Raw genomic sequence first — 19,677 nt, 5'->3', positions numbered from 1 at the left:
AAGAAGCAGTTATTACTGCATGGAACCAGCCTCGTGTTCCCTCCCGAGCCGCATAAGCTAGCCAGGAGGGGCACGGATCCAACAAACAGGTGGTGGTGCTCAGTCTCCCCATGCTCCTGTCCACATCATCAGGGGAAACAGGGTCGAACTCAGTCCAGATAACGTGCTCAAGACCGCCTGATTCCTCCACGTCAGACTCTGCCCAGTCAGAGTCCAGACCGGTCCGGATCCGAGCGATTTTGTCCGCCAGATGATGACTAAACTCCTCGGCTCGTCCCTGCAAGGGATCCTCTCTCACCTCCTGGTTAAGGAGGGAGCGAGTCACCCTAAACAGGGCGGCCGAGCGATTATCTGCGGACGCGATATGGGCGGCAAAGTAATTAGACTTCGCCGTCCTTATCGCCGCAAGATAAGACCTCTCATGGCCATAAGAGGGAGCTAGGAACGTAGCTTTTCTCTCTCTCTCTGAATTCACTGATCTCTACTATTACTGTTTTTGCTCTGCTGTTGGTTTACTACTGTTGTAAACCTGAACTGTGTATTGACCTCTGGACCGGTAAGAAGACTTTGTAGTTTGGATTACTCCTTGGACTGTTGCTATTGTTTATGACCTGGACCAGGGGTGTCAAACTCAATTTCATTGAGGGCCGCATCAGCATTGCGGTTGCCCTCAGGGGGCCGGGTGGGTATGGCCTGGGTGGGCGTGGCCTACTGGGTGGGTGTGGCCAGCTCTACATCGTTCGCATCAAGGGTGCCTATAGGGGCCTGGGCAGGAATGGGACAGATCTGAGGGTCTCTGGCAGAAGGAGGTCTCTAGGCCAGGGCCAAGGCAGTGGGGGCCGTTCCCTCACTGTTTCCAAGATGGCTTCGTGGGCCGCATGAAACCACTTTGCAGGCCGGATCTGGCCCCCGGGCCTTGTGTTTGACATGTCTGACCTGGACTGTTTATTTTTGACTGTGCATTTTTGTTTTTACACCACGTCAAAAGTAAAATACTTTTTGCTTTTACAACTCAGTATACTCTTGTGTGACTCTTGCTGCTCTCAGTACCCTTCCTTGTCTGTGCAACTCTTTGGTAGCACAAGGAGACCTCTGCACAACAAATTTCTTAACACTAGTGGATGTACTGAGCATTTGTATTTACAGAATGTTTCTTGATAAGGGAAATATCTGAATCATGTAGGAAATTTGTCCCATTATCTAGCACAACAGCTGCTTGGATTATTTCTATTGGTCATTGCTGTTGGGTGATTGCTATTGAACTGGCTTATTGAACTGGTTAGATAGGCGTGTCAAACTGCTGGCCTGTGGGCCGGATGAGTCATGAAGAAACCGCGCCTATCACATTGCCGGCAATGGGGAAAAAGCTCCGATACGTCGTGTGATGTCACGTGACGTCACGAGTTTGACATGTCTGGGTTAGATAGTGTCATTGACACAGTAGGCATGAGTTTGAGCAGACCCAGGGAGACAGTGGAGCACAGGAGGGACTGGCTTGCTATGGTCCATGGGGTCATGAATTGTCAGACACAACTTAGCAACTGAACAACAACAAATTAAACTGGCCTATCCAGTTGTTTAGCTTCCTCCTTTCTTTCTTTCTTTCTTGCTGGCCTTCATTGCCAGCCATTAGACTTTTTTTTTAGTGAACTATTGTATTCAACCCAGAGACCCATGTCAGTTGACTCTCCAAGAATGTCTGGATAGGGCCTTTGCCCTTACACTTTTCTTTTTGCCATGTCCCTGTTTTACTCTTTGTTGCTAGAAGTTTTTAGAGCAAGCGAGGGGGCTCCATGTAATTGTGGCAACCACGGATGTTGGCATTTTGTCAAACGATTAACAACTCTTTAACATGAGAGAGGGAGGAGGTAATGAAGAAGGTCAGGCTTGAAGTTGACTATTGGAAGGGAGACCCACAACCCTCTATGTCCATGTTTGGAGGATTGTGAGGGATCATTTTTTATGCAGAGTGGGGACTGGTACATAGGGCCTTAGGTTTATATGAAAGTGTGTTTTGTTAATTCCAGTATGGTGATACCTTACATTTTCCATCCTCTGTTACCATCCTTGTTCTGTGAAGGGAAGACCACCCTGACCTCATTCAGAATGCCAAGAAATCTGATATTCCAGAAAAACCCAAGACCCCCCAACAGCTCTGGTATACTCATGAAAAGAAGATCTACCTGAAAGTCCGACCCGATGTAAGTAGCTCTACCTTTATAAGTCTGAGATGAAGGTGGTGTGGGGGGCACACAGGGGTAGTGAATACAGATGGTTTACTCTAGGGTTTGGCAATGTTTTCAGCTCCAACTGCCATTGCATGTTCAGATACTTCCTCCTCAAATAGCCCAATCCAGGGGGGATTTTTTAAATTGCAATTCATTTAAGTAGTCCCAAGTGCCCTTTTAGAGTGTAGTCAGCCTCTGATTTACTTTTTCTTCTGAAAGAAAAGGGTTGAAGGTCATGTAGTACAAATGAGCAAAATATACAGGATAGACAGAGTCATTTTTGTGCTATCAAGAGTTCATTCATGGAACCCATGGCCACAAGATGATGAAGGTCACACTTACAAATGGTTTCTAAAATGTTAGATTTGTATAGAATTATAAATAGAATGAGACCAGAGAGAGATCACCACAAAAAGCCCTGTGGGTCACTAACTCCCATCTTTGTTGGAGGGATGGAAGGGAACTCTTGGAGGTGTGCAGAGACTTCATAAATGTTGAGTGTGATATGCTGCTCTTAGTGTTTGTTTGTAGTATTTGCTTGCTGTTTATATTAGTTTCCATAATTAACATTATCCAGACAGTGCTCCTTTTGGTGAGAAAGAGAAGGATGGAAAGAGAGCAAAGTCATAAAACCATTACAAATGGCCTACATGTGCTTGGAACCTTTTTTTAATATGTATTTAAAGCCAAGAATTCTTCAGAATTCTCATAATGGATTCTCTGCATATGCAGCAAATTATATTTTACTTCCCTGCAGGATCAAGAAAAAGCTGTTTTAAAAAAAAAACATAAAGTGAATTCATCTTTCCCAAAGTTTAGTTTAATTCACTGCTGTACCACTAGGATGAGCAGTGCTCCCTCCCCTTCCCCCATTTTTTTTCCTTTGAACCTACCTTTTTTATTTCCCCCTCCCACCTGGGTTTTTCAGGCCACCACGAAGGAGGTGAAAGAAGCATTGAGCAAGCAATGGTCTCAGCTCTCAGACAAAAAAAGGCTGAAATGGATTCATAAGGCTCTGGAGCAGCGGAAGGAGTATGAGGTAGGGAACAGTCAACCGTTCCCCTCCATCTTCTCCCCCATATGCTCAGCCCGGCCTTTTCATAGCTGTCCAAACCCAACCACACTCCAAGAGCCGATTTGTGGGTGCCACTCTCTTTTACTAAGCTGGAAGGTAGTTGCAAAGCAACATCTTCTGTGATGACTATGGAGATTCTCAATCATCAAGGTCATGGTTGTCCCAAAGGTGCTTTTTCCAAAAGGCAACTGGACTTTCTTGGGGTTTTTTTTTTGAAAACATTTCACTTCTCATCCAAGAAGCTTCTTCCATTCTAACCGAGTTCTCTAACTTAGAGAACTCAGAACTGAAGAAGTTTCTTGGATAAAAAGCAAAATGTTTTCAAAGAAAAAAACAAGAAAGTCCAGTTGCCTTTTGGAAAAGGCACCTTTGGAACACCTGCTTCATCCATTAAGAGTTGAAATTGGTCAAGGTCAAGTAGTGGGTTTTCTTCTGCCTACCCCATCACCCTAGAGCCTAGGAAGGGCTTCTCCCCAAAGTTTCAGTGCTGTGTTATCCACCCTCTGTTGTTTCCAGGAAATGATGCGGGATTACATAGAGAAGCATCCAGAGATGAACATTGAGGAAGGGACACCACCACGGTCCACCCTAACAAAAGCAGAGAGGCAGTTGAAGGACAAGTTTGATGGACGACCCACCAAGCCCCCTCCGTAAGTTGGGGTGGTAATATTAGGGAGGGCTTCTCCCCTTTCTTAAAACAGGTGAAATATGCAGATCCACTTTACATCCATTTGGTGTGGCAAAATGATCATGCAGTTGAACTTAGTAAAAAACAGATCCAGGTTTAAATCCCTGTCCCAGCACATCACATACTGGCTCTGTTTATTCAACACTTTTAACTAGGTCACTAAAGACTTCATAGCTGCCATCCTTGTTTAATGATAATGTTGATTAGGTATTTGTGGTTTAATATATTGTGCCTAAATGAGGTTGCTGAAATAAAAAGCAAATGGCTTGGGAAAACCAGTAGAATGCTGTATGCTAGCTAGAACATTAAACTCAGTTCTAATGATCAAAGCCATGTTTAGAACAACCCCTGTTCCTCAGAATATTACCCAGATGACCCCAAGCAGTTAATTTTCTTTTGTACATGGGATGGGGTAGAGTAGCCACTCATCTCACCAATTATCACTCATTTTAATTTGAACTTCCACTGGACCTTCAATTTAAAAAGTAATAGGCTTACAATCAAATTTGAATGTTTAAAACCACACCACAGAACCACAATTAAGAAAAATAAGATAATATTTGGCACAAGGCATAATTAGTAAAGATTATTTTAAAAGTTTGAAAAAGATGAGTGTTTCAACTGGCAATGAAAATGCATTAAAGAGGGCATTGGGAGAATATTTCAAAGCCTGACCTCTGCCTGTAGAATCTGGTGCAGGGACTGCATGTCAGTTATCTTCATGGGCAGAATGTGACACTTCATTTCTCCTCCAGTTGCCAACAGTGGTCTAATGTTGCAGTTAGTGTCTTCTGCAAGGAAGTAAAAATGTACAGGTTGGTGGGTACTGTGTTGCAATTCAAGCCCTTTCCTTTACACAAGAGGTGGGGCTTGCATCACAATATTGTGCCAACCATTTTGCAGATTTTCACACATACACAGCCTGCTGGCACTGAGATACTTCTTTAATTCATTAAGGCAGAGGAAATACTTATCCTTACTGCAGTGCAACTTAGAGAAGTCGAGGAGCCCTAGGAATTTATTTGAGCCCATTTTCACTTTCCAAAAATTGTTCCCCTTTCCATCTTTCTCATGGAATGGGAGATTTGGTCTGTAGTTCCAAAAGGACGACAGTTCTCTTTCACTTTTATATTGTTGTAGGATGGTGAATACCTACAACAGGGGGTCTAGGACAATTGAACATGGCTGCCTGGCCACACCCACTTTACTGCAAGCCCACCACTGTAGCCAACCAATTGCGGGCGTTTATCATTGGCTGGAACTCTGCTGGCTTTTTCCCCTGGCACTGGTCGCCTGCCACTAGTCCCCCGCCCCCTCTCCCAGGCAATTTGCAGAGGGACAATTTCTCCCCAGACAATTGGCTATGCGGGACCAATAGCTGCCTATCCAGGCAGGCAATCAGCTACCAGGAGAAGCTGAAAGTGTGTAGAGGGAATGGCTTACCAGATGAATTTCCCCCTGGCCAGCTAGCACCCATGCTGTCAGGACCCACCCCAATCCACGTCTTAGGAAAACAAAAACTCTTGGAGTCAGTTCTAGTCCAAAAGGAATTTTTACTAGGACATGTTTGGTTGTGGAAATACAAGACAGGACCTGGTATTGTTTTACAGATTGAAACTTTATAAAGAGTTCCTGGTTCAACCCCCCTTCCCTCAACCCCATTTGGTCAGCCGCCCCTCATTTACTTCGTGTCATCCCTTTCATTGGAAAAAGGGAACTTCGGATCTTTACGGTTATTGCCTTCTTCCTTTACAGATTCAAATGGAGACACAGGCCAGATGCCTTCTTCCCTAACCCTCCCCTTTGTTCCCCCAGTTCAAAAGATTTCCCTTGGTCTTTGAAATAACCTAAGGCAGGCTGAATCCACATCCGCTCCTCCTTCCTCGGGAGATGGCAGAATCCGGGGGGGGGGGGGATAATGTTTTAAAAACACATTTATGAATGTGATATAAATGGATTCTGACACATGCAGAATGTGGCTGGCTTGTTGGGAAAGCCAATGGAGGATATTGCTGCTGGTTGGGGAATGTTTTCTCTCACTGTTGCACTGTTCTTCGCTCGCGAGAGAAGATGCCCCAGTTTTCTTCCCACCAAATTTTGACACTGATGCTTGCCTGGGCGGATAGATAAAGGGAAACGTATGTGTGATTACCACCCCTCCTGCCCCTCCTTTCCCTCCACCTTGTGCACACACTAATTGGCTGGTTCTCCTGCACTTTTCTTCCAGTGCAAAAGAAACAAGCGGTTATGATCTCTTAAAGGGCCCGCCAAGGTTGGACACCTGCCCAGCACATAAAAGGCGGGAGTAGGGACTGATGTGCTCTTATTGGCTTGATCTAAACTAAACCAAGTTTTATTCCTCCCTTCCCATCAATGTTAGATCCCGCCAATAAGAACAGGTTCTGGGATATTTGATTAACATTGTCATTTTTATGGTAAACTGCATAGCGTATCTAAAGAAAGCAGAAGCCCTTGACTTGGAATTAAAATTTACCACCTGTACCTTTCATTTTCACTAGTCATCCCTGTGATTTACTGAGCAGGGCCAGGCAGGATGCAATGAGCACTGGCTGGAGGGAAAGGAGTGGCAGGAGGGATAGTAATCATGCATGCACTTTCTTTTAACTACCCGCCCCGGCAAGGACCAGAATCAAATCTTTGGAGGGAGGGGAGAAAACTGGAGTGACTTCTCACACAAGCGAGGAACACAGTAGCGAGAGAAAACATTCCCCAGCCAGCAGCGAAACCAAGTTTATTCCCCCTTCCCATCAATGGGAAAGTTTATCCACATTGAAATCACTTTCAAAACCTTGACAGTCTTCCTGTATCTTCTCCATGCCACAAGAAATGGCTCCCACTATATCGAAATGAATTAGGAAAGTTGAATTCTCCATGGTATGCTTTTAACTAATTGTTTTCCTTGTTTGAATGAAAAGTACTGTTCTGTTTGATCATTTCATATATTGTACCATAGTTTGGATAAAACTCCATTTCTCCATGTAGTTTAGGAAAGCTCTCACATAAATCTCCTTTATTTCTGGTGGAATAAAAACACAACTTTTATTCTAACCCATCATTTATGTTGTAGTGTATAATGAACAGTCATACTTCCAAGCTTGTGTGGAGGATATTTTCCTAGACACTCTTATTGCTGCAGTCTCCCAATATAAATTAGTATCCAAATATGAATGAATCCAAATGTATACTACTAACTATAACTATTGTTTTGTTGAGATGTTCCTCTGCCAATTGCCCGGGACGAGAGGGCAGGGGACTAGTGGCGGGTGACCAGTGGTGGGGGAAAACCACTGGCAGAGGGCCAGCCAATGATAACATTTTATTGATTTTCTAATTTTACAATTAAACATTTAAAAAGCGACGTGGTGGCTGGGTAATCAATGATTCCATAACATACATAAATCTTTAGAAAAAATCTCAAGTTACGACATCAGATATTTTCTCTCTTTATCCCTTAATATCTACTATCTCATATTGAATTAATATAATTCTTATTGTTATCAACTAAGTAAAACCATCTTTGTTACATTTATCAGTAATTTTGAACTTATACATACAGGTGAAACTCGAAAAATTAGAATATCGTGCAAAAGTTCATTTATTTCAGTAATGCAAATTAAAAGGGGAAACTAATATATGAAATAGACTCATTACATGCAAAGCAAGATAATTCAAGCCGTGATTTGTCATAATTGTGATGATTATGGCGTACAGCTCATGAAAACCCCAAATCCACAATCTCAGAAAATTAGATTATTACATGCAATCAATAAAACAAGGAGTGTACATAGAACAATATTGGACCTCTGAAAAGTATAAGCATGCATATGTACTCAGTACTTGGTTTGGGCCCCTTTTGCAGCAATTACTGCCTCAATGCGGCGTGGCATGGAAGCTATCAGCCTGTGGCACTGCTGAGGTGTTATGGAAGACCAGGATGCTTCAACAGCGACCTTCAGCTTTTCTGCATTGTTCGGTCTCATGTCTCTCATCTTTCTCTTGGCAATGCCCCATAGATTCTCTATGGCAGGGGTGTCAAACTCAATTTCATTGAGGGCCACATCAGCATTACGGTTGCCCTCGGGGGGCCGGGTGGGCGTGGCCGGGTGGGCGTGGCCAGCTCAATGCTGCTCACTCAGCGCAGCTTACTCAATGAAAGAAAGTTGGCAGCAATGCCCCTGAGGGGCAGGCAGGGTGGCAAAAACAGTTTTTAGCGCTCAGCTCTACTATACCAGCAAATCAAGCAATCACACCAGGGTTACCCTTGTAGGTAGGTGCACTTGAAGCAGGCAGAGTGCCACTCAACCTGGTTCCCAGAGGGCCAACTTCCCCCTTCGGCCTCGAGTCCCCCGAAAAAGCCTAGTGGGGTGGGGCCGGATATTGGCTCATTTGCAGGCACCCCGATGAGCATTGCATAGCCGTAAGATAGGTAGTCCTCGTTTAGCAACAGTACAGTTACAACAGTGGTGACAAAGTAACTTTGCAGCCAATCCTTGCATTTAGAACTTTTTCAGGTTTGTGTGGCAAATGGCAGCTGAAGTAAGAACCTAAGTCAGTTGCAGTTTCACTGAGTGACTGCATTGCTTAACAACCAAGTGGCTGGTCCCAATTGTGGTCGGTAAATGAGAACTACCTGTATTTCTATGTCCTTTTTGGTGTGGTAGAGGGCTTCAAATTCAGGAAACCTTCCTAAAAAGGACCAGAGACTTACTTTCCCCAGGCTAGGAGTGCCCCTGAAGTACACACACTTGAACAGCAATTCAACACATAATCACACTTCTGTACCCATGCCAGCTTTTCAAAACCACACCCAGCACAGGAGCCCATGCGTGAAAGAAGCCCGGCAGAGGAGCTCTTTCTCTCCCTCTCTATTTTTCTCTTTCCCTCTATTTCTCCCTCTTCCTCTATTTCCCTCCCTCTTTCTTTCTCCTTCTTTCTCTCCCTTTCTTTCTCTCTCCCTCTTTCCCTCTATTTCCCTCCCTTTCTTTCTGCTTCTCTCTCTCCCTCTTTCTCTCCCTCTCTATTTTTCTCTTTCCCTCTATTTCTCCCTCTCCCTCTATTTCCCTCCCTCTTTCTTTCTCCTTCTCTCTCTCCCTTTCTTTCTCTCCCTCTTTCCCTCTCCCTCTTTCCCTCTCTCCCTCTATTTCCCTCCCTTTCTTTCTGCTTCTCTCTCTCCCTCTCTCTCTCCCTCTCTATTTTTCTCTTTCCCTTTATTTCTCCCTCTTCCTCTGTTTCCCTCCCTCTTTCTTTCTCCTTGTCTCTCTCTCCCTTTCTTTCTCTCCCTCTTTCTCTCTCCCTCTATTTCCCTCCCTTTCTCCTTCTCTCTCTCCCTCTTTCTCTCCCTCTCTATTTTTCTCTTTCCCTCTATTTCTCCCTCTTCCTCTGTTTCCCTCCCTCTTTCTTTCTCCTTCTCTCTCTCCCTCTCTCTCTATTTTTCTCTCCCTCCCTCCCTCTCCCATTGTCCCTTACTTCTTTCCTTCCTTCCTTCTTCCTTCCTTCCCTCCCTCTCTGTCCTTCCCTCTCCGCGTTAGAGCAGTACCTACGGAGGCAGCCCTGCGGCCCGGCTTTCTCTTGCAGAAGGCAGGCTGAAACGGAGCAAGGAATGCGAATCGCCCGATCTCGCGCTTCAGCGATCTCCTCTTCTCGGTTTCAGTTTCTTTTGCTACAAGACAAAGCAGGCTGAAACGGAGCAAGGGAATCTCCCTTGCTTTGTTTCAGCCTGCTTTCTCTTGTAGCAAGTGAAGCTGAACCCGAGCAGAGGAGATCCTAGGAGCGCGAGATCGGCCGATTCGCATTCCTTGCTCCACTTCAGCCTGCCTTCTGCAAGAGAAAGCCGGGCCGCAGGGAGATTGCAGGAGCCAATTGCAATCTCCCTTGCTTTCACTTGCGGAGGTTGGGGCTGGCCTGGGCATCTCTCCCCCTCACCGGCTGGGTGTTGTTCGTCCTTCCCCCCCCCCGCGTCCCACCTCACTCCCTCCTACCTCCTCCTCCTCCACTTTTTTTTTGGAGCCGTAGGAGACTAATAAGATGCAAATAGTGCTGGGTTCCACCAGCCCAGTGCACTTGCCTCCTACTGAGCAAGTGCTCAGCCGGGCCGGCGCCAAGGTGGTGGGGGCCGGACCTTTGTAATTTCTGGGAGAGTTGTGCGGGCCGGATTCAATCATGTGGCGGGCCGTTTGTGGCCCGCGGGCCTTGTGTTTGACATGTCTGCGCTATGGGGTTCAGGTCAGGCGAGTTTGCTGGCCAATCAAGCACAGTAATCCCACGATCATTGAACCAGGTTTTGGTGCTTTTGGCAGTGTGGGCAGGGGCCAAGTCCTGCTGGAAAATGAAGTCAGCATCCCCATAAAGCTCGTCTGCAGAAGGAAGCATGAAGTGCTCCAAAATCTCCTGGTAGATGGCTGCGTTGACCCTGGACTTAATGAAGCACAGTGGACCAACACCAGCAGATGACATGGCTCCCCAAATCAACACAGACTGTGGAAACTTCACACTGGACTTTTAAGCATCTTGCAGTGTGTGCCTCTCCATTCTTCCTCCAGACTCTGGGTCCTTGCTTTCCAAATGAGATGCAAAAGTTGCTCTCATCAGAAAAGAGGACTTTGGACCACTGAGCAACAGACCAGGTCTGTTTTTCTTTAGCCCAGGTAAGACGCTTCTGACGTTGTTTGTTGTTCAGGAGCGGCTTGACAAGAGGAATACGACATTTGAAGCCCATGTCCAGGATCCGTCTGTGTGTGGTGGCTCTTGATGCACTGACTCCAGCCTCAGTCCACTCCTTGTGAAAGTCCCCAACACTTTTGAATGGCCTTTTCCTGACAATCCTCTCCAGGCTGCGGTCATCCCTGCTGCTTGTGCACCTTTTTCTTCCACACTTTTCCCTTCCACATAACTTTCTATTAATGTGCTTTGATGCAGCACTTTGGGAACATCCAGCGTCTTTTGCAATTACCTTTTGAGGCTTTCCCTCCTTATGGAGGGTGTCAATGAGGGTTTTCTGCACATCTGTCAGGTCAGCAGTCTTCCCCATGATTGTGATTCCTAGTGAACCAGACTGAGAGACCATTTAAAGGCTCAGGAACCCTTTGCAGGTGTTATGGCTTAATTAGCTGATTAGATTGGGACACTTTGAGCCTAGAATATTGCACCTTTTCAAAATATTCTAATTTTCTGAGATTGTGGATTTGGGGTTTTCATGAGCTGTACGCCATAATTATCACAATTATGACAAATCAGGGCTTGAACTATCTTGCTTTACATGTAATGAGTCTATCTCATATATTAGTTTCCCCTTTTAAGTTGCGTTACTGAAATAAATGAACTTTTGCACGATATTCTAATTTTTCGAGTTTCACCTGTATCTTAATTGTGTTTAACATTCAATCTTATATACATCACTGTCCTGTTGTAGCTTTTCCCCCAGGCTTTAATTTCCCCTCAATATTCAACTTAACATTTGGTATGTTATAGTTTCTAAGCTTTAGGTAACTAGAGTTTCCCTTATCTCAATTTCTACATTTCCCCCTTTTTATGACAAAATCTAATATTCTAAATATACATATCATCTATTTTCATATAATCTTATTCTATTTTAAAAATTCTCTTCCCCCCCACCATATTAAACCAAAAATCTATTAATCTTATTACACATCTTACCTATTCAGTTGTAATATTACTTTAATTTCTAAAAAAAATTGACCATCTTCAACCTTCTAATCAATAGTATAAAATCCCCCCTAATAAATCAAAACCCTAGTTTCTTTCAGCCTTACTCTGGCTTTTTTCCTTTGCCAACTAACCATCCATGTCAGTACTTTTAATTCATCCAACAGTTCTCCCTCTATTATTGTGTGTGTTATTTGAGTTAAAAAAACCCATTTAATTACAATTTTTGGAAGAACTAGCCCCATTATATTTCTTTTTTTTTAATGTAAATTTTATTGGTTTTTATAAGGTTGGGGAGGAAAATGAAGGGATAGGGTTTGGGGTTGGGATAGCGGGAAAGTTGAGGGAGGGGTTGGAGTTCCCCCCAATTACATTCAATATTTAGCAAGTAGCATATTGTCTGGGTTGATATATATCAATAGAAGTAGTAATAATGATTGATATCAATAATAGATATAGCAAATTATAGTAAACTGTTAAATTTTCAATCTATAATATTTTTCATAGTAGAATAAGGTCAAAAATAAGTTATCACATTCCTTTCTCTCTAATTCGTTTGTCTAGCCATTGATAAAATTTATTCCAGGTTCTATAGTAGAGTGCTCTTTTTCTTTAATCTCTAAAGTTAATCTATCCATTTCTGCACAGTCTAATATTTTCTTGATTAGCATTTCTTCAGTTGGTAAACTCTCATTTTTCAAATATTGGGCATACATAATTCTCGCTGCTGTTAATACATGTAATATTAAATACCCAGTCTCTTTATCATAATTGGGATCTATCATTCCTAACAAGAACAATTCTGGTTTAAATTCTATTTGTTTTTAACCATCTTCTCCAACCATAAATGTATCTTAAGCCAGAACCTTTTAGCTTTAGAACATGTCCACCAGACATGATAATAGGTACCTGGTCTTTGGCTGAATTTCCAACAAACATTTGGAGTATTTTTAAACATTTTCGCTAGTCTCACTGGTGTCATGTGCCATCTATAAAATATTTTATACAAATTTTCTTTGTATGATACAGCTTTAGTTAATCTAATATTTCTATCCCATAACTTTTCCCATTCTTCAAGTTCTATAGTGTGACCAACATTTTTAGCCCAAATTATCATTGTTTCTATAATAACAATAACAATAAACAATAACAACAACAACAACAACAACAACAACAATAATAATAATAATAATAATAATAATAATAATAATAATAAGTAGTAGTAGTAGTAGTAATAGTAGTAGTAGTAGTTGGAAGGGACCTTGGAGGTCATCTAGTCCAACCCCCTGCTCAGGCAGGAAAACCTATACCATTTCAGACAAATGGCTCTCCAGTCTCTTCTTAAAAACTTCCAGTGTTGGAGCATTCACCACTTCTGGAGGCAGGTTGTTCCACTGGATAATTGTTCTAACTGTCAGGAAGTTTCTCCTTAGTTCTAGGTTGCTTCTCTCCTTGACTAGTTTCCATCCGTTACTTCTTGTCCTGCTTTCAGGTGCTTTGGAGAATAGCTTGACTCCCTCTTCTTTGTGGCAACCCCTGAGATATTGGAACACTGCTATCATGTCACCCCTCACCCTTCTCTTCGTTAAACTACACATACGCAATTCCAGCAACCATTCCCTATATGTTTTAGCCTCCAGTCCCCCAATCAACTTTGTTGCTCTTCTCTGTACCCTTTCTAGAGTCTCAACATCTTTTTTATATCATGGTGACCAAAACTGGATGCAGTATTCCAGGTGTGGCCTTACCAAGGCATTGTAAAGTGGTATTAGTACTTCACGTGATCTTGATTCTATCCCTCTGTTAATGTAGCCTAGCACTGTGTTGGCTTTTTTGGCAGCTGCAGCACACTGCTGGCTCATATTGAAGTGATTGTCTACTAGGACTCCGAGATCCTTCTCACAGTTACTACTATTGAGCAAGGTACCACCTATACTATACCTGTGCATTTGATTTTTCCTGCCTAAATGTAGAACCTTACTTTTTTCACCATTGAATTTCATTTTGGTAGATAGCGCCCAGTGTTCGAGTCTGTCCAGATCCTCCTGTATCTTAAGCCTATCTTCTGTAGTATTGACTATTCCTGCCAGCTTGGTGTCGTCTGCAAATTTGATGAGTTCCCCATCTATCCCCTCATCCAAATCGTTGTTGAAGATGTTGAAGAGCACTGGGCCCAGAACAGAGCACTGGGGCACCCCACTACACACTTCCCTCCAGGTAGATGCAGTTCCATTGAGGACTACACGCTGAGTACGGCCTTTCAGCCAGCTGCGAATCCATCTGGTGGTGATGCTATCTAACCCACATTTTCCTATCTTATCAAGTAGTAGGTTTTGATCTACTTTATCAAATGCCTTACTGAAGTCCAAGTAAATTATATCTACGGCATTCCTCTGGTCCACTAATTTTGTCACTTGGTCAAAGAATGCAATAAGATTTGTCTGGCATGATCTGTTTTTGACAAACCCATGTTGGCTTTTAGTAATGAATTTGTTTGCCTGTAGGTGTTCGTTGCTTGATTATCTTTTCCAGAATCTTCCCAGGTACTGAGGTCAGGCTGATAGGTCTGTAGTTTCCTGGATCTATTTTTTTCCCTTTTTTGAAGATGGGAACTACATCAGCTCTGTTCCAGTCCTCTGGTAGTTCCCCAGTGCTCCAGGATCTTTGAAAAATATAGTTCAGTGGTTCTGAGATCACGTCTGCCAGTTCCTTGAGAACCTTGGGGTGTAATCCATCTGGTCCTGGTGATTTGAACTCGTCTAGGCTGGACAGGTGCTCACTTACCATTTTCTTGCCTATCTTGTGTTTCTATTCTGTTTTTTATGACACTATTTTTGATAGGTTGGTCTGTTTTTTCCCTTCGTGTAAAGACAGATGCAAAAAATGAGTTAAATAGTTCTGCTTTCTCCCTGTTGCTTGTCACCTTTTTGCCACTTTCCCCCACTAATGGACCAATCATTTCCTTAGCTTTTTTCTTGTTTTTTACATGTTGAAAGAAGCTTTTTTTGTTATTTTTGACTTTGGTCGCAAGCCTTAGTTCAGGGGTGTCAAACTCAATTTCATTGAGGGCCGCATCAGCATTGCGGTTGCCCTCAGGGGGCCGGGTGGGTATGGCCAGGGTGGGCGTGGCCTACTGGGTGGGCGTGGCCAGAGTGCATATGGCCTACTGGGTGGGCGTGGCCAGCTCTACATCGTTCGCATCAAGGGTGCCTATGGGGGCCTGGGCAGGAGTGGGACAGATCTGAGGGTCTCTGGCAGAAGGAGGGTCTCTGGGCCAGGGCCAAGGCAGTGGGGGCCGTTCCCTCACTGTTTCCAGGATGGCTTCGCGGGCCACATGAAACCACTTCGCGGGCCGCATCCGGCCCCCGGGCCTTGTGTTTGACATGTCTGCCTTAGTTCATTTTGAGCCTTAGCTTCCCTCACTTCATCGTTGCAGGCACGGGCTATTTGCTGATATTCTGCCTTAGTTGTTCTTCCTCCATCTTTTGATTAAGCAGAAATGTGTAAAGTTTTTAAATCAGCTTCTCATCTATTTTTAACAATATACGATCAAGTTCTGTCTGTTCATTGTAGAGCCCCGTTGTTTTCAAGTCTTTTTCATATCTTGTTTGAATTTGTAAGTATGGCCATGCTAAATCAATACCTTGTTGATATAGGTCTTGTCTAGATTTCAATCTTCCTTCATTATCCAATAAGTCCTTATATGTTACAAGTTTATCATAATTAAGTTTGGGTAAGCAAAAGCTTCCATTGTTGAAAGCCATTCGGGTATCTTAATATAAGTTTTTCCCTTTTATTTTTTCCCATTCTAAGAGAAGTGTGTTTCTTCCATCCTTCCGAGGTAGGTAAAATGAGGACCCAGATTGTTGGGGGCAATAAGCTGACTTTGTAATAATGCCGCTTGGGGGGGGGGGCAAAAGCCCTAATAGGCATATACATAGAATGAAGGCTATTGCTAAGCACATTTAATTTGTGCTTAGATTGTAAGCCGCCCTGAGTCTTCGGAGAAGGGCGGGATATATGTTACATCTTGTAACATTTTCACTTTAATTCGTGCTTTTTTCCCTTGCCAAATAAATTTCAATATTATGGTGTTCAGTTTGTGAAAGAAAGCTTTTTCTAATTTTACGGAAATGGTTTGAAATAGAGTATTTTCGGTAAAATGTTCATTTTAATTGTAGCTATTCTCCCCAGCATTGAAAGTTGGAGGTTTTTCCAGTTTTCTAAGTCCAGTTTTATTTGTTTTAGTAATTTTATGTAGTTATCCTCTTTTATTGTTGCACATCTTGCTGTTAAGTAAATTCCCAAATACTTAACTTTTTTGACTATTTGAAGGTTTGTTTTTTTTTTCAAGTTGCATTTTCTGTTTTTCTGTTAAGTTCTTCGTCAAAACTTTAGTTTTTTCTCTATTTATTATCAAACCTGCTATATCACCATGTTGTTCTATCCAGCAATTTTGTGCTTGTTTCCAAAGGTTCTTCCAATATAAAAACCAAGTCATCTGCAAATGCTTGTAATTTATATTTTTCACCCTTTATCTCTAGTCCTTTAATCTCAGAGTCTTGTGTAATGTTTCTGTTCAATACTTCCAAAGTTAGTATGAACAGTAGTGGGGATAAAGAACATCCCTGTCTTGTGCCCTTTTTAATATTAAAGTTTTCTGTATAGTCTCCATTTACAATTATTCTAGCAGTCTGTTTATCATAAATTGCATGGATTGCATTCATAAAGTTTTCCCCAAAGTCCATTTCAGCAAGTTGCTGGAACATAAATTGCCAATTTAGATTATCAAATGCTTTTTGTGCATCAAGAAATATCAGAGCCATCTGTTTCCCTGGATGGGCTTCATAGTACTCTAGGACATCCAGGACTGTTCTTAAATTATTTTTTATCTGTCTTTTAGGTAAAAAGCCGTTTTGATCAATATAAATTCACTCAAAAATTTCTTAATTCTTTCTGCCATTATTGAAGCAAAGATTTTATAGTCCACATTAAATAATGAGATTGGTCTATAATTTTTTATATGTGTCAAGTCTGCATCTTCTTTAGGTATTAAAGTAATATTAGCTTCAGTCCATGTCTTTGGTATTTTGGTTTCCAGGAGAATTTCATTGTAAAGTTCTTTCAAAGTTGGAGTTAAGATATCTTGTAAGGCAGTATAGAATTCTGCAGGCAGTCCATCTGGCCCCGGGGTCTTATCTTTTTTTTTTTTGCCTTTTTATAGCTTCTGTAATTTCCATCATTGATATTGGTTCATTCAATATATATCGAAAGTTCTGGGAAACTTTTGGTAAGTTTGCTTTTTTTAAATATTGCTGTATTTTTTCCTTGGGGATTTCCTTTGCCTTGTAAAGTGTCTCATAATATTCTATAACAATTTTTTCATTGCGTCATTTTGAAACTGTATTTCTCCATTTGTATTTTGTAATTTATTTCTCATTTTCTTTTGTTTTTCTTTTTTCAATCTACAGGTGAAACTCAAAAAATTAGGATATCGTGCAAAATTTCATTTATTTCAGTAATGCAACTTAAAAGGGGAAACTAATATATGAGATAGACTCATTGCATGCAAAACAAGACAGTTCAAGCTCTGATTTGTCATAATTGTGATGATTATGGCTTACAGCTCATGAAAACCCCAAATCCACAATCTCAGAAAATTAGAATATTTTGAAAAGGTGCAATATTCTAGGCTCAAAGTGTCCCACTCTAATCAGCTAATTAAGCCATAACACCTGCAAAGGGTTCCTGAGCCTTTAAATGGTCTCTCAGTCTGGTTCACTAGGAATCACAATCATGGGGAAGACTGCTGACCTGACAGTTGTGCAGAAAACCCTCATTGACTGTTAGATGTTTTGTGCCAGCCATTGGCAGTTCCCCAAAAAGGTCATCAGATGCGAGCAAAGAGGCTTCTTTTCTTCCACTGATGAGCCAAGGGTCTCGGACCCGACAGCCCCATTGGTGAGAGAGTTTTATGGTCAGGGAGGGACCAAGACCCCCCATAAATACCTCTGCACGAGGGGCTGCTCTTTGTTCTCCATTTCTAGTCTCCAGTTCTAGTTCTACCTCTACTCCTAGCCTCTTAGTCCTTCTCTTGTTTTAGTTATGTAATGCTAGCTTGTTTTATTTTATTTCTCTCTCACATGCAGGCATGAATTCTTTCATGCCAAGTATCTCTTTCTCTTTGATCTATCATTGAATAAAGCTAATATGATTGCATCTCTGCGTGATGCCTTTACTTGGAAGCTCCTTTAACGATTCATCGTGAGATCACCTCACAAGTTGGTAGCCAGAGGCTGTTTTAAAGGAATGCTTCCAAGCCAGCCAGGATCTATCCAACAAGATGTCTGGAAGACCCGGCTCAAATCCATTCATAACAGATGGCAGGACTTCTCCTATCGTGACCAGAAGTCATCGATCACAGACGGCATCCCTGCCTACATCCATGCCTTCAGTTCCTGAAGCAACCCCCGCTGCAGGTGAGAGCACAAATGACCTCCACCCCGTCAGAGGATCCAGCAGAACATCTGGGAGCACCCCGCATGCCTTCCCCTCCCTGAACGCCACAGAGGAGAACATAGAAGGTTTGCAGACTGCCCAAGATTGTTCAGATGCTGCAGAGACGGACCTGGCTGAAGCCAAACGCCGCGTGAGTAAGCTGACTGCACAGGAACGTGAAGAGCTGCTTAAAGAGATCTTTGCAATGCAGGGGAGGGGGAAGGCAGCCCAGGAAACCGCGCAGGAAGCCTCCGAACACGTGGTGAGTCTTTCCCTAGCGACCACGAGGCCTCCAAATATGGCGCCCGCCACCCTTAGTGACCCCGGGACCCCAGGGCTTTTGGCGCGAACCCCCCCGCCCAGCTGTGAGCTACAGCTTCCTGGGGCAAGCGGAAACAAGATGGCTCCGCCCACATGGTCTGGCACAGGAAACAAGATGGCGGCCCCCACTAAGCCCACACGGTCTAACAAAGACAACCCTTTTTTAAGCCTGGAAAGCCAGCAGTCTCTGGCATCCAGCAGAAATGGCATGCAATCCCTGGCATCCAGCCAAAGCAGCATGCAAATTCCTGGGCTCTCCCCACCACAAAGCCTAAAGTCCTATGATGGCGATGAGATCTGCCCAGCCGATACTAATACAAATACAAATGCAATTAAAACGGCCATCCAAGTCCTGACTACGGCCCTGGGGGCCAAGCAGACGTCGGGGATGCCCACCCCCCCAAGGCCTCCTTCCCTCTCCCCAGGGCCCAACTGCCGGGGGGAATCCAGCCTGCAGCCTCCCAACAATCAACCCCCACGGCCTCCCACCTTCTCTTCAGGTCTTCAGGACCAGCCAGGCAAACCAGGCAATGCTGAAAATCCATGTGCTTGCAATTCTCGGGAGGATTCATTGCAGCAACTGCGAGCTGGCAAATCTGGGCTCCGCCCCCCCAATGCCTCATGGGAAGAAGGGAGAAATCCTGAACAACGCCCTCCCTGGATCACATGGTTTCCGGGCACGCCCATCTAGAGTTACTAAATAATCAAGAAAAAATTCCCTCCTCGACCCCTGGAGGGACCCCTTTCACTAGAGGAACCCCTTTCCCTTTCCCTTTTATGTCAATGGACATTTCAGATTTTTGAAAGTGGATCTGAGAAGGACTATTTTCCAGCAGCAAATCTTCCAAGCGACTTTAAAAAGCTGCAACTGGGAGGGGAAAATTATAACAGTTGGAGTAAAGATATACAGCTATATCTCTTAAAGAATGGGACTCTACAAATGGTTCAGAAACCACCCCCTCCCCCATGGGGACGTCAAGAAGAGCGGCGACATTTGCAAGCTTACTCTGCTCTGCTCAGTTCGCTGGATAATAACTTGTTCTCCAGCATCCCAGCAGGTCTCAGAGCTGCTCAAGTTTGGCAACTATTATACAATTTATTCAACAGCGATACCATTGGTTCCATCACCAGATATACAACTGAGCTTTATACAACCAAACTGAAGTTTGGTGCCAGCATGCCTG

At 43.3% G+C, this 19,677-nt stretch overlaps 1 protein-coding gene across 1 annotated transcript in view; it reads left to right on the top strand.

Annotated features, from left to right (window-relative positions):
• LOC310648256 (nucleolar transcription factor 1-like) overlaps nucleotides 1-19,677 on the top strand; it is a 254,864-nt gene that overhangs the window by 57,068 nt on the left and 178,119 nt on the right. The window contains exons 7-9 of the mRNA XM_083376002.1: nucleotides 2,081-2,201; nucleotides 3,157-3,267; nucleotides 3,820-3,953. Coding sequence (XP_083232128.1) covers nucleotides 2,081-2,201; nucleotides 3,157-3,267; nucleotides 3,820-3,953 — 366 coding nt within the window. The remainder of the gene's footprint in view (nucleotides 1-2,080; nucleotides 2,202-3,156; nucleotides 3,268-3,819; nucleotides 3,954-19,677) is intronic.

This window comes from Vipera ursinii, assembly GCF_947247035.1.
Source record: "Vipera ursinii genome assembly, chromosome: W".
Lineage (NCBI taxonomy): Eukaryota > Metazoa > Chordata > Lepidosauria > Squamata > Viperidae > Vipera > Vipera ursinii.
Note: the sequence above shows the minus strand (reverse complement) of the source record. Positions and strands in the feature narration are given on the sequence as shown.